At 36.9% G+C, this 25,025-nt stretch overlaps 1 protein-coding gene across 1 annotated transcript in view; it reads right to left on the reverse strand.

Annotated features, from left to right (window-relative positions):
* Positions 1-25,025, reverse strand: part of LOC131677881 (ATP-binding cassette sub-family D member 1) — a 65,634-nt gene that overhangs the window by 15,969 nt on the left and 24,640 nt on the right. The window contains exon 2 of the mRNA XM_058957968.1: positions 11,371-12,084. Coding sequence (XP_058813951.1) covers positions 11,371-11,969 — 599 coding nt within the window. The 5' untranslated portion in view covers positions 11,970-12,084. The remainder of the gene's footprint in view (positions 1-11,370; positions 12,085-25,025) is intronic.

Consider the following 25,025-nt stretch of genomic DNA (forward strand, 5'->3'; position numbering starts at 1 on the left):
GGGACTCTCCTTCGTAAGAGTCGAATGTTTCTTCAATATTAAAACCGGAAAAAATATATCCGATTGTTACAAAGTAGTTTTTTTAGCCGACTTTTATTCTTGAACATCACGATATACGGATGCTCCTGCATATTTATTTATTTATTGTCGTGACTAACGACTTACCTTTCAATATAGGGGCCCCTTTTCAAAATTTGGAAAGACAAATGGTGTAAGATTTTGAACGCTCTTTTGTTGTACTGAATGGATTTAATCAATTTCTTCGGCATTTTGTCGAAAATATTTGTACCAATGTTGTATTAAATTTTGGAATATGTAGGACATTCATTATCAACGGAAAAATAGTGTTTTGAAAAATCTTTCGAAAACGACTCGGAAAATCATTTTCAGCCCATCCCGCACAGAGCCGTCAATATGGTGCACCAACCGAACAATAAAATGAAGAAAAGTTTTAAATATAGGAACCACTACATGTTTGTTCCTATGATTATTCATATTGGGTTGCTTGACGAGAATAGTTGGTGGGGGAAAGCCGGCGTATTCGTTTTGGTTATTCCATTAGAAACCGGACGGAAAGGAAATGCTCATGCACGGCACGAGAACGAGCGAGAAAGCGATAGTAGTGCATATTAGCGAAAGCGTTACGTACATTTTGAACCTTAATAACAGGTTTTTGCAAATCCTTCCAAGAAAATCAGTGAATGTGGCAACTCTACCACTAAGCGAAAGCTACATCAAAACGAATGATGAAAACATTTTCATTTATCGCACAAAAGGAGGGCCTTTCATCTGCATCGAAAAGTTTGTAAATAGGGACGCCTTGATGCAAAGCGTGCTCATTCGGTGTAGGCTGCGAAAGGGGAATGATCATATGTGTGTACGCAGTAAAAACAATCGTCGGCAAGGTTTGAATTGTTTCAAAAGATTCTCGTCTTGTATCAACATAGTTATCTACAAACCGTCCTTATTAGGATGAATGAAAAATGGAAAAAAATGGGTTGGTAATGTATATGACATTACAGGGGTGTTGTGACCACACTTCGAAGTTATTTCAAATCTTGCAAAGCATAAATTGCCATAATTTCAATGATGAAATGACAAATTTTCAGGTCAACGCGGCAATAACTTTGCAATTTATAGAACAATTTTATATTTTTAGTTATCATATATTAACTGTCATCTCTTCCAAACATAGCATTTTTGAGTGATTTTAACACCCCCCTCTTCCATCGTAGCATTTCGTCACAAACCTCTAAATACCTCCCCCCGCTGGCAATTACGTAGATTGACGGTAATTCCCCCCCCCCCCTCCTTGTCACCGCAAAATAAAAAAAATTAAAAAAAACAATGTTAGTTATTCCCCTTTAAAAAAGCTACGTAGCATGACATGACCCTCTTCCCCCTGTCGTCACACATCATCACAAAATACAAAACTCCCCCTCCCCCATATAATGCTACGTCATTTATGGATGATCCCTTGTCTTAAAGATGCTAGGTTAGATTGCTTATGCGAAAAAGTTTTTCAAATGCTAGATAATCTTTGTAGTTGACTCCCCGCACTTTTGCCATGAAGTTCGCTCAAGCAATCATCCTTGATGGAGTTACGATAACATCTCGAACCATTAATTCACATCAGATAGTTAAATATCCTATGCAGAGTTTATGCAATATTTTTCACACACACACACACACACACACACACACACTACTTGGTGTTCGTTTCCCTCCAAATGTCATTGTTTAATGAGTCAATTCAAACATTGGAATTGAGTCCCATATCCTACTTGTAATGTTGTTAAAATGCTCGGTGCCTCTGTATAACTAAAGCCGGAGATATAAAATACTCCTTCAGGTTCAATTACAAAAATAATTAGGCTGATTAGGGTCAGTTGTTTTCCTACACCCATCAGAAAATTATAGTAGGTGGATCAAAACAAATCGTTAAACACACTAAGGGCCAATTTCTTCACTCTCGCTTAGCCGTTAAGCCAGGTTTAAACGTACTGGTGAGCTGGTTTAAAAGTTAAGCGAGGGTGAAGGGGCCTAATACAGTTACAGATTGGAAAGTACTCTATACCCCTGAAAATTCCTATCACACCGCAACTCTAGTGTAGGTTTATTTATCATATACTGCTTCTCCAATCGATATTTCCACTCGTTTCTTATTTCACCTACATTTTTTGCTCAGTCTTTGTTTCGAAACAAATGCAATTTATTCGAATAACATTGTAAACCTTTTAATAAATATTTATAACAGTATGCATGTGCGCCATACGTATGAACAATACGAATGTAGCTTAATAATTTGTTGACAACAACGCCACCACAACAACAAACGAAGGTTTCAAGAAACTATCACCGTGCCACCGGGGTTGTCTTCACACGGCTCCAAAGATGACGTGGGTTACATTTGTACCCCAGTGCAACGTTCTAGGGCTAAGAGAAGAAACTCTCGGCTTATGCGAAAACACAATCAATTGTATTTTTGCCGCATTAGTGGAAATTTTCCATTTGAAAATATTCATGCTTCGTTGCAGTCGACTGCAAACAACTTTCAGGTTCTTGCCTGTGGCAGAGATGCCAGTCTCATCACAGAAAAAATGATTTTTTACAGCTTGCGGATAGGTTTAGGAGATAAGAAGTAAAAATATTATATAGGATAGGAGTGACGTTTGACTTTTGGGGAACGCCTGCTCTAACGAGTAGCATTCACTGAAAACGTAGAAAACATGGAAAGAAGCATCTATAATTCCAAGTCACAAGGCGGGAGATCTAATGTCGAAATTTACAGAGGAATATCGCTTTTGAACTTGGCTAAAGTCCTTTGTTTATAAAGTGATGTACGATACTGCTTCTCACATCATCGACGAATGTCAGCACGAAGTTGTGAAGCAACGTTCTACCACGCCAAATGTGATGATGTACACTAGCATCTTAGCCCCGTCGACTTTCGTTAGAATTGGTTCAATACGTTCTAGTTTGCTTGATATACCAACCAGAGTCTCTCAAGCAAGTCACCACCTCGTATCAAATGTGGAAAACTGATCCTCGCCGACAATTTAAAGATCTTGATTTATAGCAAAATCTTGATTTATAGAAAAAAAAACTATTTTTCAGGATCTAAAAATTATTCTACGTTATCATTTTTCAACCTATGTTCAAATTTTTATTTGTTCTGGAAAGAAGGAGAAATTACCTTTTCAACGGTATGCTATTTGTTAAATACTATGCAGAGACGACAATATGAAATCAACCATTATTTTGCGATTGTGTTATGAAAAATATGAAAATTGCTCAACATTTTTATTGAGAAGCGTCTTTGTTTTAATAAACTTTGAAAGCGAACATTTAATTCCACATCCAAAGACCTTTCATCATCAAAATCGGTTGAAAAATGGCAGAGCTAGGTATTATTTTTTTTTTTTTCAAATAAGAAACTTGCCCGCATGAACTTTTAAGGGAACAGTCCCATATGAAATTTTCAAAAAAATAGATTTTTTTGCTCGATTACGTATACAGTCAAAAGTATGTATGTAAACTTTGAAGTAAAAATTGAAAAAAAAATAATAACGGAAGAATTAATTGTTAAATTTTATAGTGCTCGAAAATGCCTTACTAACCCCCTTAAGAGTTCATGCGAGCAAGTTTCTAATTAAATTAATAACTCTACCGTTTTTCAACCGATTTTGGTCGTAGGTCGTTGGATGCGAAATTGAATGTTCTATCTAAATTTCTTTTGAACCAGATATACTTCCTAAGAAGAATGTTGAGTAATTTTCATAATTTTTATGAAAAAACCGCAAAAAACGAACATTGCAGGTAGGATGTAATGTAATAATGTGTAATAGATTCAACGAGAACCTGTATCGTAAAGACTCCTCGTTTATGCGAATATACAGAATCAATCTAATTTACCTTGACATCCTTTCGCGACTATGTACAGTTATTTGCACAAGCAAAGCATGTTTTCTGAGTATCAACATTCTACAGTCATTGCAACACACTTTATGTTCTAGAAACTAAGACGGGTGCATTTGAAGCGCAGAATTCGAATCGAGCCAGGTTTGGCTTCCAAGGACTACAACCAACTTTGTACCTGCAATAGCGTACTAAGTCTACGTACCGAAGAACGTACTATTTGGTTGATGTCTTCCAATGACAAACGGCTATCATGCGCTGTGCTGTTGTTCTCCCCATGGTGGTATCTTATGACTGCAAAACCAGTTTGAAAATTAAATCATTGACGTGCTCAACAGCTTTACCACTTCTAATGTTCAAGTAATGCAATGTACCGTACTAGACGGTCGGGGTCGATCATTCCGCACAAGGCCCTCCAGCTCAGCGGTGTAGTTGGAAAGATCGATTTAGCACAAAACGATTTAATCTTGTGGGTAAGATCAGGCTCGTTACTTAAAGGCTGAAATAAACATAAAAACTATATACAAACATAAGGCTACAGTATAACCAATGTTTGCTCGATAAATACGCAAATTGATAGCAACATTGGCCATGCTCATCTACAGTCTAAGGCGATTGTATAATATTACTGAGCAATTCCAGTAAGATTTATTTAATTATGTTGAAAACGTGACCGACCATTTTCGAATCAGATGCAACATTTTAAGTTTCTTCTGTATAAGAAACAAAGTATTTTCCACCGGCAATCAGGCAGAGGGGATTACCATATAAACGATCAAAATCATACTGAATCTTTGTGCGTGGTTAAAAGAAAAGATTCCATATTAAAATCTTAAATTATTTATTTTGAAGACTTCATTGCAAATTTGTTAATTTTTTTCCATTAAAATATGTATATTCATTCATTTGGGTATGTGAACTAGCAAAGTCGACATGTGTTTTCAGTAGGCGTGTCGGATTTCAAGAGAATGGCTTTATCGATACATTCAAATTCAATGTATTTTCAAGATCTTCAATGCAATTCTAAAAAAATCATTTGCTATTTTTGGCTGAAAAACATCAACAAAAATGATTGCTTTTTGTTTTTATTAGGTAAAAATAGCATTTTTTAATTCGCTAAGTTCAAATTTATGTGCCTGAAATTTCCTATATTGTCAATATCGTGAAAAACAATCAAGCAGTTCTCTTGTAATCGGGAATGCCATCTGAAAAAAATGTCAACTTTGAGCATTGACATCTGCCAAATGAACGAATATATTTCATCGAAATATTTTTTTTTGTTTGTTTATAGTAAAGCCTTCAAAACAAAAAAAAGTTTAAACTTTTATTGCACGTTTCGTGTAAATGATTTAAACAGCAAAATAAATATCCTCACACGGGGGTGGGCGTAGCGTAGTTGGTAAATCGATTGCCTTGTACGCGCGCACCTGGGTTCGAGTCCCGACCCCGCACATAGGGTTAGAAATTTTTCATAAGAGATTTTTCTAACCCGAAGAGGCGAATGACCTTAAGGTTAAAACCTCTGTAATCTAAACAAAAAAATATCCTCACATCAAACTGCACGGGAGACAACAAGTAAACAAACCCAACATTTTATGCACAATCCTAGCGACTGCGTTCAATGTTGTTTTTATTTTTCACTGCAACAACCAATCTATGGTGAATGCGGTGTGAACATATTTTCGTGTGACAAAATTATTTTGCTGTGAGTCTATTTAGGGGTTGAATTCGCAATAACATGGATACTTTTTTTAAGCACGCGCAAAGGTTTAGTATCATTTTGACCATTCATATGGAAAAAAACACGATTTGTGGTATTAACTGCCATTAAAAAACTACTTTGTGACGTGATTAACATTAACAATAGGTGTCACAGCATAGTAGATATCCGAATATTTTTATCTCTCTTCAGCTTATTGCCACTTGGTCATGTATCCCTATACAATCTTAATCAAGTCTCCACAACATTAGTTATTGCGTTCAACGTTGTGCAAATTTTAGTTATAACTATTTCAATGCTCCGATTTATGCAATATCATTTCACTCGTTCATTAAGAATACAATAATGTATGAGTTCTTTAAAAGTAATTATTAGTCGAGTAGATATATACATACAAAGTTTGATAAAAAATAGATCCTTAAAGGCAATATTATGGAATATTTTCTATAAAGAAAGGATTTTTCATTCCAAACTTTTAAAATTACCTTAAGCGACCGAAATAAGTATAAAAATATTATAAAAAATTAAGATATTTATAGAACACGTGATAGCCAATAATAGAATTCTACGGTGATGGTCAAGTCTCCCCATGTTCCTCTAATATAAAATGTTATGTAAAAATAATCATTAAATGAAAGTTTTCAGCTCTTCTGAAGGTTTTCTAAATTGTTTCCTGTTTGAAATATTTTGTCATTGAGTCGTGATGAATGGAGCGATGAATGAATACGACACGATTTCAAATTTTCTGCTTATTAAAACCAAAAAGTTAAAGAGCGCTTTAAAGGAGTCTTTTTATCACTAACTTATAAAAAGGTGGTTTTTGAGGTTTTTTGAACATGAAAACAACTAGTCAAGTTCAGATGGCGCTGTGGATGCTAAGTGGGCGTATTTTTGGTGGCTTCATTCTCGAAAATACATTAGGAGGTAAACGTCAACCTACCTAATTTTTGTCTACTAATACATAACACAACAGGAGAAACGACCTACTGAGTGATTAACTTCGATTTCCTGATGGTAATGCTATATCGTCGCTGTTGTGCTATCTTATGACAAACGCCATTTTGGGGTGAAGTGAGTTGGATATACCATGTTACTAAGTTTTGAAATCTCCATAAAGTCGCGTTTTCAGAATTTTGAAATTCTGCTGGGTTACTGAGATATAGCGAACAAGCGCCAATTTCTCGAGTGATCGAGTTGTGCTATCTTATGACAAAGAAAAAAGAGACAACATTCTTAGTTTGTTGGCTTGCTATAAGCCGAAAAGCTTATAGCAAGCCAACAGATGTCTCTGATGACATAGGTAATTCCTATGTAGATCAACCATAAGCATTAGCTAGGTTCTTGTCTCGGGAGCAAAACTTTTCCTACCATAGTTTTTTTTTCTGGGAATGGTTGGCTTATATATTCATGATTATTGAACAAATTTCCTTTTGAGATTTCCAATTATTTTGGAAAGTATACCGAAATGTAGTGATGGATTATGCAAGAAGAACATTTGTTTCGTCTAGTCACCTGTCAACAATAACATTGTTTGATATACATTATCTCTAAAGTGTCAATGAAACCAATTTTTGTTCATTGTTTTTCCTGAATAGAGGAGGAAAATTGGAAAAACTTTGTGTTCTAATACCATCATTTTGTAACCTGATATTGCTGCTATCGCATGGAAAAGTATGATATTGGACATAGGGATCTATAACGCATAATTTTACGAATCAGTTATAATTCATTTTTATATGAAATCTTCTGTACACATTTGTGACACGTCATACATATTTTATCATCAATACACAGTTATGACACGTATATGAGCGACTTTGGTTTACATTTTAAGCAAAAACTGTAAATATAGTCAACCGATCTTCGCACAAATCGAGAGTTTACTTCAGAATAGATAGAAGCATCGAATGCCTTCTCCGAAAAGCTTCTAACATTTATAAATTTTAAGATATTCAATCTCAAACTTTAAAAATCGTTTTTCTCGAAAAGTGCTAAATGGCGCTTGTCATAAGATAGCACAACAGCGACGATATGTCACTGCAAAATGTTGTAAGCTATTGAACGAATACAAAATCACTTCCAAGTGATTCGGCAGTGTTGTCATTTTTCGATTTATTCTCAATTTATTGTATTTGTTCCCAAAATATAAATTGGGAACAGTGCTCACCTGTTGAGGATTAAGTGAGGAATACAGTTTTTGGATAACAGCTCTGTGTATATTGTATAGAGATGCGTGAAGACTGAAGCCAAAAGTTCATATCGAACCCCAAACAACGGTTCCAAACAAGCAATGTAAACAAATATGGTGGATTTAGGAAGTAACTCGTGGGGAGTATTGAGATTGAACTAAAAAAAATCATGTAATTATGTTCACTTATGAAGAGTGTCAACTTTATACACATTCATACTAAATAACATTTATTATACAAATAAAGTACGAGTAAATTTATGGAGGAATAAGGGCTTCTGCAAGAAAAAAAATCACTTTTTTGGCTATTTGTTTTTAATTTGAGTGAAGCGAATTGACCAAAACTTTTGTGTAGTATAATGCATAATTTCAATAACATTCTGTAATTGTTTCATGTTAAAATATCGACAAGCGACTCGGTGATGAAGCTTTTTGTAGAGCGTCTCTGGAAAAAAAACACGATTTGCGGTGATACCTGCCATTCAATAAATACTTAACCGATTTATTTCAAATTTTGCATACACATTCTATGTAAAAAATGACTAACCCCTATGTTGAGTTTTTGAGATAATTTTTCGACTAAGGGGGTTTTTATTCAAAAAATGGCGGAATTTTTCGTGAAAGATAGCAATTTTTTATTTCAAATGAGTAAAAGCCCTCTAATTGAAAAAATATCACAAAAGCTCAACGTGGCGGTTAGGTATTTTTTAAATAAAATGTGTATGCAAAATTTGAAATAAATCGGTTAAGTAGTTTTTGAATGGCAGGTAACACCGCAAATGGTGGTTTTCCAGAGACGTTCTACAAAAACCGAATCGTATGTCGAAACATTTACATGAAGAAAGTACAGAATGTTATTTAAATGATGCATTATATTACACAAAAGTTTTGGTCAATTCGCTTCACCCAAAATTCTAAAAAAATGCACAAAAAGTGATTTTTTTTCTTGCTGAAACCCCTACATCCCCCCCCCCCCTTAAACATTACAAAGCCTTTGGTTGCTTGTCTAGTCCCTCATTTTATATAACTGGTAGATGCGAAGTCAGAACATTATAAACATTTTCGTGATATTCGTCATAGATATTAATTTTGCATGGCATCAGCAAAACGCCAACTCTGCGACAATATTGCTATTACTCATCAACTGTGTTTTCGATAGGGGAAGATGGGGTAAAACGCACCCCCTAAGGAAATATGATCATAACTAAGCTATAGAACATCAATTGGGAGAATTTAATTAATGATATCGTTTAGCCAACATTTTTCTCTGTAATCAAAATAATAACGCTTTGCAAAATATTCGAAAACATGAAAATAATTCAATTCTTCAAAATCATTAAAAATCACCTTTTGAAAAATAAGCGGGGCAAAACGCACCTGTGCGGGGGCAAAATGCACCACAACAACGGGGCATAATGCACTACAACAACGGGGTAGAATGCACCGCAACAACGGGGCATAATGTTCGGCGAACAAGCAAGTAGCTTTGTTTTCTAACGAGATTTCACAAAAGTGTGCCATTAAATAGCCTTAGGTTATGCAATTGGTAGGATTTCAGATCGATTTTTCTGTTTTCGATTGAAAGCTAGCAAAATCAGAGAAGAGGGCATTTTGCCCCCGATGGAGCAGAGATATAAATTAAGCAAAAAGTGAATTAAGTAGATTTTTCATATTTAATGCGACAGAATAATGAGCAACTGTATAAATAGAGCTGGAATGCTCTAATATAATAGTAAAACAGTATTTATAAGAGCGGAAAATCCTTGTTGCACGGGCCACAATAATTACATGAGAAGAGCACGTTGTTGTTTTTTGTTTATTTCTCGAGCGGCTATTGATGTGCGGTTATCAAACTTTGACAGTGTATGTTTACTATGGCGGACTTCCGACTGGTATTACCGTTTTCTAGAAATTTTCAGCTGGTTTTGATATAAGCAAGGGGTGCATTTTGCCCCGGGGGAGCGTTTTACCCCTTCTTCCCCTATATCCTCTCTAGTGCAACGAAAAACATTTACACAGGCTCAGTTACGTGAATCAATGCTTTTTCGAGTGGCATGATTGAATATTTTACGAAATATTTCTTAAAAAACATTCGTCAAACTTTCATTAAAACATCAAGTCACTCGCTGTTCATACAAAACTCCTGGTTGCCAAAACTAGCAGACAAAACAACTTGGTAAACCGTGCAGCCAAATCCACTGTTTTTCTCTCCGCGTGTCTTTATATTTAAAACATCGTCTTTGTGATATCACAGGTTCTGAACTTGCATAATACAATAAAATTAACCTATTTTTTTAATGTTCAAAGTAGTGAGGTATTTTTTAAAAGAACAACTCTTTTAACCCATCTATCCAAGGCTTCTAAGTTACTGGGGTTTATTTTTCGTGTTTCGAAGAACTTCGACGATATATACTGCTTAAAGGCACTTTACTGTGCTCTGGTTCGCTCAACGCTTGAATATGGTGCTGTTATTTGGGCACCATATTACCAAATCGATATCCAGCGCATAGAAGCTATTCAACGCAAATTTATTCGTTTCGCTCTTCGTCGACTTCCATGGAGAGATCCACTAAACCTCCCGAGTTACCAGGACCGCTGTCAACTTATTAATCTCGACCTGCTGTCCGTTCGACGAGATGTCTCTAAAGCTGTTTTCATTGCTGGTCTGCTACAATCACGAATTGATTGCTCTAATCTCCTACAATATGTGGATTTCAATATTCAACCTCGTAGTCTTCGATTTCATCCCTTTTTAAGAATACCTTATGCCAGGACCAATTACGGGTATAATGAGCCATTTGCTAGTATGTGTCGTCTATTCAATCGTTGTTCTAATGTCTTTGATTTTCACTTGTCCCGAGATGTTGTAAAGCGATTGTTCCATAATACCCTGTCATATCGATAATAATCTCAGTGTTAGTTTGTAAGCGTAAATATTGTACTCGTAGTATTAGTTATAGTGAATCGTTTATATGTATCATTTGGATGTTTGTAATCTGTTGGTACAAAAGATGAGGAGGTTTTATGCCTGCTGGAGAGCGAGATTGAAAGGATTTCAGCTCCAGCGGGCTTTTCCCTGCTCCCAAATAAAACAATAAAACAATAAAACAATTACTATATCTGCCTTTTGGGTCTAATATTTTTTTTTTAATTGTATTTCATATGCAATCGAACCTCAAAATGGTTGCCTCATGCCAATTCCATAGTCAAAAATAAATTTGTCGCAAAATATCCCAACAAAACTAGAATAAATAAGAAATTGATAGTTTGACATCTCAGGGGGGGATTACTCATTGCAAAAATGCAGTATCTTAGGACTGCAGTATAGCTTCAGTAAATAATTATTCAATATTTGTATCCTTTTCCCGAGAATAACTACGTTTTACACCTTTTCTGCATGGTAGCCGAAGTTGTATTTAAAATATATAAGTTCTAATAATATTCGCTATAAAAACGATATTTTGGTTTGTTTTTCTGGCTGCAATCCAAAATAAAACTGTAAAGGAAAGTCCCCTAACATATTTCCTATAGAAGACTTACTTACCTAAACGCCACCGCTAATTTGTTCTCCAGATATCGGATCATGGAATTGACGAACGTGGCTGGTATCGCGATGCCGAACCACTTGAGCAGCATCAGCACAAAGTTTTTCACATCTTTTCGCACAATATACTTCACTATGGCACCTTCCATCGCGGCAACATAAATGCTGAGGAAGGTCCGCGAAATGAGGCACAGAGTGTGGACCGCCAAAAGGCCAGTCTCCTCGCAGAGAACGCGCGGGATCATGATCTGAATGAGCTTTCTCAGTTGCAGTATGAACTCGAGGTTAAGGCCAGGCAGCTTTTTCCGCCGTCGCTTCTTTTCGATGATTATCTTCTCGATCTTTTCTTCCGGATCTTCGGTTGGCACCGGTTTGGTAAGGTTGTTGTTTTCATTTCTACTCAAACCGTTATCACATTTGCTTTCTGGTGCACTGTTACTGTGGTTGAACTGCTGCTTTATGTAGGGATAGGAAATCTTCAGACAATATGCAAGTAAGGCAGTGGACACTAAACCTTTGGAGACCAACTCTTTGGAGTAGCCCAGCTCCTCGAGTTTGTCGATGGACTTTTTGGCAAATTTTGAAATAACAGTCGGCATTTTTATTCACAACTGCTTCCGTTCGCTTAACCACAACCAAATCACATACAGTGAGCAGGATGTAAGGGAACTTTTCTCATCATCAACCCAGTCCGAGCATTTTCTGGTCTATCATCTGCAAATATGATAAAAAAAATATAAGATAAGTGGCATAAAATTGAACCAATATTACGAATACGAAGTTTGAATGTCATTGAATGTATGTAAAAAAGGCAAAATAAACGCCCTAGCGGTGGGCGGAGACTGTCGTCAATCAGGGGCCGGATTTTGTTTTTTGTCAATAATTTTTTTTTGAGCATTTTAGTTCCAAATTTTTTATGACGGTCTAAAATTGCGACAACTACTTAACTTTCCGCCGAAGGAATTATATTGATTTAATTACAAACGAAAACGTTATGAGAAATTTTCTGAAAACAACAAATTTTTGTTCCCGAACTGCCCCAAATTTCAAATGTACCGATATATGTACGATAGATTTTATTAGTTGATTTCCGCGGCATTTCATTCATACAGATAATTCAAAAATTATCTTCATTGGAAGCTGAAGTTTTTTTGGTTTCTTTTATTGGTTAGGGTCATTCGTATTTGTACGGGATAGTTAAATCTCTGACCTCATGTGCGGGATTGTAAATTGAGACTTAGATACGTACAAGGCAACCTCCGTGATGACTTTCCGTTTGCTCGTTTATTGTTTTTGGCGTTCTATTCTGCGTTTTTTCGCGTTTTGACATGAAAAAAGTTTTACTCCACTAGCCCCAGATAGTGTCATAGGTGTCATTCCATAAAATATTTTTTATGTACCGAAACTATGTTATGTTTGTACGGTTATGACTCCGCTATTGCTAGATGAATTTGAATCTTTTATTCATCAACCAATTCAGAAACACCAGACTAGAACATTGGTAATGATTATATGAATCATAATAGTTATAATTTACTATCTGTGCCGTAAAAGTAGTCTATATAAAATCGGTACAGTTGAATAGTTCACGAGAAAGGGAAAATTTTCATCGAAGTGGGTTATGTTAGGGCAGTTTCAGTTTCAAATTTGTTTGCAACAAGTTGCGAAGCTAATTTATAACGATCTTTTGTATTCAAGCCAAAACCAAGTATTGACCAAGAAAAAGCACCGATTGATTTTTATTTTTATCACAGGTTTGCAAGCATTAGTATTTTATATCAATTAAATTCTTTAAGGCAAGCTTAGCAGCGTAGTATTTTATACAGGGGTTTAAGGTTTCAGTAAAATTGAAGCGGAAACAATCACAGAGTATTCAGCGCATACACTCAGATTCGATAGACTGGAAAAATTAAATTTCTTTTAATTTAATAAATAACACGAAATGAGTTTCGTGGGTTTATTATGAATCGGTTTCATTAGCGAATTGCACGACACAAAAATCATTCTAATATTTAAGCTTGTAAATATAACTGATTTTTTTATCGAAGAAACCCCAAATTATTTATATAAGGTGTCCGGTTCATAGTTCTGGAGGGGTGATAGAGAATCACATTTTGGTAAAAAAAAATCTTCACATACTATCACATCTCAACTGTTTCAGAGTTATTAAACTTTTTCTGTGATTAACCTATTTGTCTTTAAATGCATCTAACTTAAAAAATATACTCTGTATTTCAAATCTTTAAGTTTCAACGGAAAGGTGAAAAGATTTCCTAAACAATGGTATTTTCATATCTTACTATTAATTAGTCCGAATAACCTTTTAGACGTGACGTATTTAAAAGTTAGCGTTTTTAATCGAATTTCCGTTAATTTCTCGAAAAAGTAAATAGTTAACATCATCATGTCAATGATTAAGGTTGTTCGTGTAAAAAACTGCACATTTCCGGAAAACAATCATTTCAATCACATTATTGCCTGTGCAAAAACGATGATTTCGAACCCACTGCACTATGGTCCCAAAGCCGTATTTAGGAAAACAAAACTGTTTGGGCATAAACCGTTAGTTTTGGATATATTTTAGATATATAGTGTCCTCGGCAAATGTTCTTATTACTTTTTAGCCGGTTATGTATATTAGTTAAGTTGGGGTGGTCATTGTGATTATTGTGTTCAAGGTATCAACTTTTTAGTTATGTTAAATTTTGCTACATAACGTTCTCCAATTAAACAATTAAATTGAACTATGCTATATTTCACCCTAAGGAAGAAAATTGGGTAAACATCAAAATTTCTCACCAGGACGAAAATTTTTGGTAAAACCAGTCATTGTACTTGAAAGGCCACAAATCCTTACTTATTACTTGGGTGCGTTTCGACTTCGTCTCATCAGAAACCGACACTAACTTTTTGTCGGAATAGATTGGCACCGGCTTGACGCAAATCCCTAAAACTAAAACATACTTTGTGTTTTAATCGAACGACTGATCAAACGTGATGTCCCGTCAGAGCAGAAGTTCTGTTTATGCTGATAAGAAACTGTGAAACCGAAACCGAAACTTGTCTTGGCTAGCAGGCCAAGACAAGTTTCGGTTTCACTGGTTTTACCAAAAAAAAATTCGTCCAAGGCAGAAATTTTGGTGTTTACAAAATTTTTCTTCTTAGGGTGAACTATAGCATAGTGCTTTCGCATGGGCCAGCTAGCCAAGACAAGTTTGGAACCTTCTATGGCATCAAAATGTAGCTGAGGTTTCAAACTAACAATTAGGACCTTTGACCGGTAAATTTTCTCACATCTATCCACCTAAAAGGGTGGTTTGCTTTAGTAGGTCCGAATAGCCCCGGGTTCTCCTTCAGCAAACTTTCTTAGAATTTTTAAGTCGTTTTTTTTAATTTAGTTATATTAGGGTGGTCCTTGTGGTTAGACTGTTCAAAGTGTCAACTGATTAGATATGTGAAATCTAGCTACATAATGTTTTACAAAATTATAATACAAGCAAATTGAAGCAACTTTGCTAAGTAACCTATGTTACTATCTGTGATGGTTCACGTGTTATGATTTTATAAATATTTACGAGTGGCCCTTGAAAATTAGTTTTTATGTGTTAATCATTCGCAATGGTTTTGTTCTAGAGATTTTTGAAACATTTATAAACGATATTTTTGCAATGAAGATGGTATTCTTTTTAGGTAAAAATATTGAAAATGTCATTAAAGTCGACACAAAGTTGTTAATCAAAAAAAAATACCCTATCAAAAAGTAAAATCATACGTACGTCGCTGGTGAAATCAATTTTTAATATTATGTCGAAATTTTGAAACAATCAAAACTCATTTGTTTTGCTCCGGCCAGAGCAAAAATGTTGTTTCGAGAAAGACGCGGTTAAAGTTTTCAGCACGCTTAGGGTATACATAAGAGGCGTTGCAGTAGAATACAAAAGTTCAACATTTAACAATTAATGTCGGCTTCGATTTTTTGGTATGGGATGATCCATAAAAGACGTAGCATTTTTTGAGTGATTTTTAACACCCCCCTCCCCCATCGTAGCATTTCGTCACAAAATTCTATATACCCCCCCTGATAATTACGTAGCTTGACGGTAACCCTCACCCCCCTCGTTGTCCCCGTAAAAAATGTAAAAAAAAATAAAAAAACGATGTTAGATGAAACGGGTAAGATTGTCGTGACATCAGGTCAACCCCTATTCCCCTTTAAAAAAGCTACGTAGCTTGACATGACCCCCTACGTCACACATGATCACAAAATACAAAACTCCCCCCTCCCCCATATAATGCTACGTCATTTATGGATGGTCCCTATATCATTTTCACATTTAGACCTAAGAGAAGAGATGACAATCGCTTAGTTAATCCAGTCCTAACTTCTATTTTGAACTAGCTTCTGATTGGTCATTTCACCTGTCAAGAGCGTTTTTAATATTTACAAACGGGATGAAAAACAGTGCTGCTGAAAATATTCTGACAACTTTTTTGTACACATCAACATTAAGAGAGATGTGAATAAAAATAAAACTTTAATTTTAAAGACAACTGAATTAACAAGAACAAGGACAAATTCTGGCCTTCAAGAAGACAGGATGGGTGATCAGGAAAGTCAATGGATGGTTTAGGATGCGTTTTGAAAATCCGAGAAGGTGGAAATTCAACACATAATGAAAAGCTCTGACTACATTAATGAGTCGAAGAGGTCGCAGAGCGAAATTTATTTTCCAGCAAGATAGCATACACAAAAACGTCGAAATATTTATGTAGCTGACGTCTGATGGGTTGGCATTCGAGATTAGACGGCTTGTTCACCGGACTTAGATCCGATTGAGAGCTTTCAGGGGACCTACTGGTGTGACAAATTTATGCAGATAATCGTCTATTTTCATGGTATGCCGAATCGTACCTTATAGACAATATACCTTCCTGGTAGCGTAACGGACCAATAAGTGATTGTTGCCGGCAGTTTTAATCATATGACCTACCAAAACTGCATTTTGAAAAACTTGTGCACGCAATGTAGTTTGCAATGAAATAAATTACCATTAAGGAATAAGAAATATTATTCAACTCCTTTGCATCTTGAAAGTAATAGATATATGACAGTGGCGGATCCAGGAGGAGGATCTTGGGGGTCCGGACCCCCCCCCCCCCCCGAAAATTTTTAACATCTTGAGAATTTTAAAAAAAGTTTCGTTTTTAAATTCATTCTAAGTTCAAAATCTTTGCAAACCGGATTCGATTACCAAAACTGAGTTTAATTAAATGAGGGTATTACATATTACGTATTGTACAATGAACATTTCAAAGTCGAAATTTTGGACCCCCTCCGAAATTTTTTTCTGGATCCGCTCCTGATATATGAAAACCTCTATACATAGTAGTTGTTTTCAGTTTTGGTTTCTAGACTTGACATTATTGGTAAACTGCTCAATAGATCATACGGAATATTACAGTATGCTACCTCATTCCTATATTCCTGGTGATAGCTTGATGAAGAGTCAAATGGATGGAATTAACATAATCATTCAGCCCACTATGGTACGCGAAAACAGGCATACCGGATTTCACGACCTCTGTTTCGGCTCTTCTCTCTAATTGCAATAAACATACTCTAATAATTGTTGCCCATAAACGCGTGGTCTCACGTATTGAGCAGAATTTTTTATTTGTTTAGCACCTTGACCGACCCATTCGAAGATTTGAGTTAGCTGGTAAAGAAGAGAGACAAAAAGTTAGCTCACACTGTTACAAAGATGATCAATTGTGGGTTAAAATTTAATTTAACTCTACTGAGATTTTTTATTATGCATAACACATAACAATATTTACAATAAATAATACCCCTTTTTGACTAGAATAATGCATAGTCCACATTGTGATTTGTTCATTATATGTAGAAAAACGGGCGATCTGTCAGCGATAAGTCCAAGTACTTTTGACAATGACCCACTCGACGTAAGGCATATGGATGTAGTGAGACTGCACTTGAATTAAATACTTGATTGTTTGTATTGCTGGACGAAAAAGAAGCAGACCAGTTACAGTTTGTCATTCTATTATATGGATTCATATGGCAGCGATTTTCTTGCATAGTCCTATAATAAATCATTGCGTAGTTCTATAATAAAACACGCAGTATTTTCGTATAGTATTCCAATACCAACTTTTATAAAATATTTCCTGCCAAAAATATAACACGTGATACATTTTCTTTTGTTCCACGACTATCTCGAATCATCAGGCCAGCAATCGCTAATCACGCAGGATGACAATCTCGCTGACCCCACTGCATGAGGTAATACTGTTCGTCCGTCTTTTTTTTGGATGCGTGCTTGGACTTGACTCGTAATAAGGAAAGATAAGTTTGATCATCGCAGTGAGTTATGCAGGAAAGAGTAGGTTTGTAGGTACCTATGAAATGCGGATGATGAATAAGGAAAGAAAATGCCTACAAAGGTCAACAAAATCGAATCGTTGGGAAGTCGAGGAGGAATAGAGCTTACGATGGTCGTGACCTTGTTACCGCACATAAATCAGGTTCACAAGATTATTGGGTGTAGGATTTTGAATAATAGCTACTTATAGCATTTTATGCCATTTTACTCATTTATCTAGTAACTGTTAGGTAGCCAGAGTTCTTCAATAGATGTAGTGTTTCTCATGCAATAAAATCACTTCCTTGCCTGGTTATTAATGCGCTATACGCGCGGTTGAATAATGGTTATTTTGTTGAGATTTATTGACTTTCAATTAAATCGACATGGGTTCTCTACAGACTATAAAAAGGTGGCATTTCGCTAATTTCATAGAAACAAATATAGTGACTGGAGCTGCAAAAAATTGAATGATGTTCAGTTTTGTGGTAAAACGTACCAGAATACCTACTACCAAGCTCTTCGATCGCGTATGGCGTGATGACTCGCGAATAATAGATTGTATGAATAGAAATTTTTTCATGATTCAGAAAAATAATCATTACTTATTACGTATCAGTTCTCAGAATAAATTCAGCACAGTATTTGGCATTGCGCCCGAGAATTAGGCCATTAAGTGAGTAATAATTTTTTTCTTTTATTATAATAATCGAAAAAGTTATATATTTTATATGTAACCACATACAATAACCTTCAAAACTTCAGAATGATTTTTATAAGGATTTTTTATGAACGTGTCCACTGGAAAACAGACAGAGAAAGAATGACCGGAACGGTGAGAATGAAGAAACGGTGAAAACTCACCTTTATTGGAAACACTGAGAAAAGATATGCCCTCAAGCAGGAATCGAACCTGTGATCTCCCAGTCTCTAGGTGGGCGCGTTAACCACTCCGCCATCAAGGAACTGTGATGATGCCATCAAATGTTCCCAACAGTTTTTGTGATCACCGTTGCAGCCTCCAATACCTCCTAATTGACCCATCGACCCCAATGTCTTCTATAAGGGACCATTCATAAATTACGTAACGCAAAAATTGCCCAAAATTGACTCCCCCCTCCCCCCATGTAACAAATTGTCACAAATTTAGTTATCCCCCCCTCCCCTATTACGTAACAAATTCCTTGAAAAAAAAATTTTTTCTTCGATGAAAACATGTTACATAACGATCTAGCTTACTCCCCCTCCCCCCTATGTCACAATATGTAACAACTTCTCGAACCCCCCCCCCCCTAAAAGCGTTACGTAATTTATGAATGGTCCCTAAGCAGATCGTCACCTCTCCCTCTCACCGATCGGGCCAAATCTCTCTCGTTATCTATTTTTAGGTCCAGTGGACTGCGCTCAAGGCTTGAGATATTTATTATCACTGCCCCATTTCCTAACTCAGTCGCCACCAGACCAGATTTTTTATAGATTTCTATGAAAACCTAAACTTATCATTGTTTGACTCTATTGCTCTTACTTGAAAATGGTTTTAGCCGCTTGTTTTCTTTGACAGTTAACCTAGCAAAAAGATGCAGGTAAAAATGGTTGAACTAAGGTTGTGGCACTATTAATTCAATGTCATAAAATAGTTTTAATTTATCATTGTACATATAGCGAAAAAAACAAAAGTTCGAGAGCATTTTTTTGTTTGATTAGCATATTTTGTACAGCAAAAATATGTAAGAAAGAGTTACAGGGAATAAAACTTCTGTGCGAAATAATGGACACTGCATAAAAGTTGCAACATTTTTTTACAACATCAAAAATTTATCTTAAAAAAATGGGCAAACCTAGAGCTAGTTGGCGATTAGGGTAAGCTAGCGGTTGAGGTAAGTTGACAAGTGCATTAAAATGGCGGAATCCCTTTTTCTTCTATTCTATTAGACTTATAGCGCTGCCTCTCGTCAGTAACGTTCTTACGCGTGGGCAAATATTGTATATTAACAATATAGTCCACTCCTGTAAATCCCATACGAATCACAAAGAACGTAAATGTAATGGAATCGGTGGACGAAAAAGGTTTTTAATCTCAATAAATAATCGTTCTGCGATTAGCGTGCGCCGTAGATTGAAATGTCAAACGCGCCCAAGAAGTATAGAAGAGAAAGGTGGGCAAATTGCACAGAAACGAGGCTTGCTACTCCGCGAATTGACAGTTTTTGTTGACGTTAGAGAAATCGTTGAGATGAACAAACGAATTTTTCGAAAGTTGTTAATTGACAATATTTGAGATCATATGGTGGAAAAGATAGTGTGCAATGGATTCTTGACGTAAATTACGCCATAATTACACTTGACACAGTGGATAATCAGTGCATCTATGTGATTATTAGCGTAAATCGGGAATTTAGCTGCAAGCCATAGAAAACATATCCCATCGTAATTTTCTGTTCACAGCAAAGGTATTTGACATCGGCATAGCTTCCTTGTGATTTATCAGGTGTTGATCATTCGTTAGCAGCAAACAATATCGGAATTTCATGTAATTGTTCTCGCCGACGATTTCTATGACGCGCGCTCGTCAAATGTTTACACTTTAAATCGTGGGCAAATTGTTCATTTCCTAACGTGTTGGTATTTGTGTGTCTGAAACCTTGAGTATGCTGCCAGGCCTGCGCAACGTAAGAATCAACATATGGAAAAAAGTGCTGCCAGGCATGCGCAACGTAAGAATCAATAGTTGGAGCTTAGTGTAAAATATATCGTGGGTTTATCGGTGTTATTTGTTTTTGCATCAGCTGCATTTTAGGGATGCTGCTTTAAACTACCAGAATCTTCTCTAGCTGCGTTAGAAAAAATTATCCCAAATACATGTACTGCCCAAAAAAGCATAGGACATCCATATTGAAAAACAGCAATCCATTCTCATTGAGCCTTATGGATGGGACAACCATGTTTTGGTATTTTTTCGGTATTTTCATAACAAACCTGGTAATCTTATTTGTTCATTCTGATTCAGTCGTGATACAGAATACAATCCAACAGATAACTCATTTTCGTCAAAAATCCATATTTATGGGCAGTGTAAGCAGAGCATGAGATTTCCAGCATTTGCGTCAGCGAAATACTTTTCTGTTTCCCTTTTTCTGTAAACTGTGTCTCTTAATGAACTGGTCAGACTACGCAATGATCGTTATCTCATGTGGGTATTAATATATGATCCAAGGAGTTTTTATTCTCAGGTGATACAATCCTCAAAAACGCCGATCAGCCATGTTGGTTTTAGAAACGACAGCTAACAGCATTGTTTACTATTTCTCTCCATATGTTTGCTTATATTGCAGGCGGTAAACAAAGTTGTTCGCTGTCATTTTTCTTCCCCGCAGTATGCTGCACGCTTACCTCACTCCTCACCTAGTTACTGCCAAAGACGAATCACCTTATAACTCAAAGCACCTTGATATGATCATTAGAACGAAATCATGTAGCTTTCTCCTGCTGGAAAGAAGATAAATCCAAAAAAGTATTCTTCACTGAAACAACTTAACACGTTAACATCATGTGGAAACCTATTGAATTATTTCAATCCACAAATACATTAAATACACACCGTTGCCACTTGAATATTCATTCGAGTGTGTGAGATATGGTTTTCAAATGAAATTCATGCGAATATGGTGTTAAAACCACATCAACATCATAAGAAATACCATTGACTAAAATTTTCAAATGAATTACACGTGAATATCACATTGGCTTACTTATAGATTTCATAGACAGAAGAATCGGTGAAATCAATTGTTTTACATGTAGAAATCCACTACATGTTTTTCATGCGAAAGTCATGTGGAAAGTTCAATAATATGGCAATGCTCATTCAATGGATAATGGATATGTCATATTCACGTGGAATTTGTTTGAATTTAATTTGAAACACCACATGAAATACTTTTTTAATGTATTTTCATGTGAAATTCAAAGGGCCACCACAAGCTGCTGAAGAACGTTTGAAGTTTGCCATACACACTTATGCAGAACTTAAAGAAAAGTTTTCCAGAACAGTGTCTGTCAAAGCCAAAATTAAGGGGTATTGCCCATGGATGACTTTTGATCTCTGGAAATTGCTCAAATTGAAGGAAAATAAGCTAACTAGATCAAAAAATATCCTCTAGATCAAGGGTTGCAAGACTTGCTAAAGCACGTTTCTAGGAAAGTTCAACAGGAGAAAGAGTTGGCTAAAAAAACATACTATAGCAAAGTTTTAAGTAATGCCAACTCAAAAGATGTGTTGCGAACCATCAACAATGTGATCGGTCGACGAAATCAAGAGCCGGAAACCACAAAGATTGAAGTTCAAGGACAACTGACATCCAATGGAGCAACCGTTGCAGATTCTTTCAATTCTTTCATCAGCACAATCGGACCCCAGCTGGCCATATCGATTCCAAGTCAACGAAATGTGAATAAATTAAGGAACTCTATTTTCTTGAGGCCTGCTACAGAACGGAAGGTCTTCCTAACAATAAATGATCTCGATTCAAGGAAAAGCTGTGGACATGATGCTACTCCTGCCTCATTCATCAAGCTGCATCACAAACTTTTCTCGACTCTTTTGCGGGACACCTTCAACGAAAGTATCGGCACAGGGTGTTTTCCTGATTGTTTAAAAACATCTCGTGTCCTCCCAATACACAAAGGAGGCAGTAAAGTGGACATAAACAACTACCGACCGATTTCTATCCTCTCTGCGCTCAGCAAGTTAATAGAGAAACTGCTAGTGAAACGAATAAATAACTTCCTGCAAGAACAACACATTCTATACGTCCACCAATATGGCTTTCGAGCAGGTTCTAGTACATTGGCATCACTGTTTGCTATATTCCGGTCGTCAGTAGAGCTGATAGTTTTTTTTTTTTTTGATTTTTTAGTGTTTTACACTCGCGATTATTTTTATTCTCGTTTTATCTGTATATCGTTTTATTCGGTAGTACGTGTGCATTGAAATTTCGTGACTTCAAGCACGATTATATCTACCAGTGTGATTCGTGAAAGTGATTGTTTTTGGTTGTGATTTTTGTTTTCATTTGACATTATCACTGCACAGACGTTACGCTCAATTTTTTCGCCAAAAGCGACATCTGCTGGTGGGTAGTTGAGTTGTCGCACGTTGCGTGCAAGTTCGCTTCCATTGACGCACGTTACCCGTTAGCGTTTTCCTGCGCATATTGCATACCCGCTAGGCGTTATTTCTACTTCAACAGCATGGCTTGTAAGAACTGCTCGAAAGTGGTTAATGATTCTGATCGAATCACATGTCGTGGATACTGCGGAAATTCGTTCCACATGATATGCGTCAAGATGGATTATGATGTTCGTGACGTCCTGGGAACCCACCCACGGAATCTATTCTGGATGTGTGACGGCTGTGCTGACTTATTCTCGAATGATAATTTTCGTAGAATGGCTTCGCGTTGTTGCGACATAGTGCCTGACAACAATTCTCTGAAATCTATAAAGAACGACATAGCTGATTTGAAAGATGTCGTCAAAGCTCTCTCGGTTAAAGTTGCCTCAAAACCGCTATCCCCAACTATAACGCCTTGGAATCGAATTGCTGAATATAATCCAGTTTCAAACACGCCTAAGCGCAAACGGGAAGATGATTCGCTCAAAACAAAAATTCCAAATATTCGTGGATCCAAAGCTGCGTTTGAAACAATAAAAACAATTTCACCACCTGAGGAGCTGTTATGGGTTTACTTGTCAGCATTCGATCCCAGCACGACGGATGATGAAGTTTCTACCCTTGTGAAAGATTGTCTGGGGGAGAATCTGCAACCGAGAATAGTTCGTCTAGTTCCTAAGGACAAGGATCTCTCAACTTTGAGCTTCATTACTTTCAAAGTTGGCGTTAGCAAATCATACAGGGATAAGGCTCTGTCCAAAGACTCTTGGCCGGAGAACATCTACTTTCGTGAATTTGTGACCAATTCAAAAATCCAACGACCTATCATCAGGATTACGGCGGAGAAGAATCCATCTGGTGGTGAACAGTAGCGCCAAGCTGTTCCGGATAAACTCATCTGTCCAACTTCTTGTATCCCGGCGAGCGATTTAGGTTTACCTGGCGAATCGGCGACTTCTTCTGTGTCAGGTAAAGCCAAGAAGGGTATATGTCCTTCCGAAGCAATACAAGATGCTGCACGCCCTCAATGTAAATTTCACTTACAGTCTGCTGATGAACACAACTCTACCGCCGCTGTGAATCTTCAATGTCAAAAACAAAATTTGGATCCCATCGTAACGAGCACGTCTCTTCATAGCACATTCGGCTCTACAACGATCACAGAAGGACTAAGCACTCTATGCTATGCTGGTATGACTCATCGCACCCTGGGACGCACTGCTGCTAGCACTATGGAAGCCCTAGATCCCCCTGCCACAGTCGAGCCATTGCAGCCAGCGTTCACCAGTCGTCCCGGTCCTGTGTGCAGGAGTGGTGAAGGGGTCTTCCAAATCGATACCAACGGCAATCAATCGCGGCATTCAAACCTACAAATATATTACCAGAATGCCGGTGGTATGAATTCAGTAATCGAAGATTATTTGGTAGCAAGTTCGGATGAATGCTTCGACATAATCGCCCTCACAGAGACGTGGCTTAGCGATAGCACTCTGTCAGTGCAAGCATTTGGTGCCAACTACGATGTTTTCCGAACTGATCGCAGCTCACGTAACAGTCTCAAGGCTACCGGCGGCGGGGTACTTGTGGCTATCCATCGTCGATTGAAAGCGCAACTGATTGACGATACTTTGGGGGTCTGTGTCGAGCAGGTGTGGGTGCGAATCAAACTGGCTGGCTACGCACTTTTTCTTTGCGTGGTTTATCTTCCACCGGACCGCACTCGCGATTCGACATTGATTGATTCACATACTGAGTCACTGGAACGGATTTCCGCTCAAGCAAGCCCGGTTGATGAGATCCTGATTGTTGGTGATTTCAATTTCTCCGGATTAAAATGGCGCTCTGCTTCTGACGGATTTATGTTCGCTGATCCCGAATTGTCATCTTTTCATGCTGGTATCACCAGTTTGCTTGACTGCTACAGTCTAAATCTGCTGCGCCAAACGAATAATGTGGTGAACGAGAACAACAGAATCCTTGATCTCTGTTTTTCGAGCAAATCTGACTACGCACCAAAAGTTACCGCAGCACCGTTCCCCCTGGTAAAGACTGTTAGACATCACCCTCCCCTGCATATATTGCTTGAAGCGATTCGAGTG

This window comes from Topomyia yanbarensis, chromosome 1, assembly GCF_030247195.1.
Source record: "Topomyia yanbarensis strain Yona2022 chromosome 1, ASM3024719v1, whole genome shotgun sequence".
NCBI lineage: Eukaryota > Metazoa > Arthropoda > Insecta > Diptera > Culicidae > Topomyia > Topomyia yanbarensis.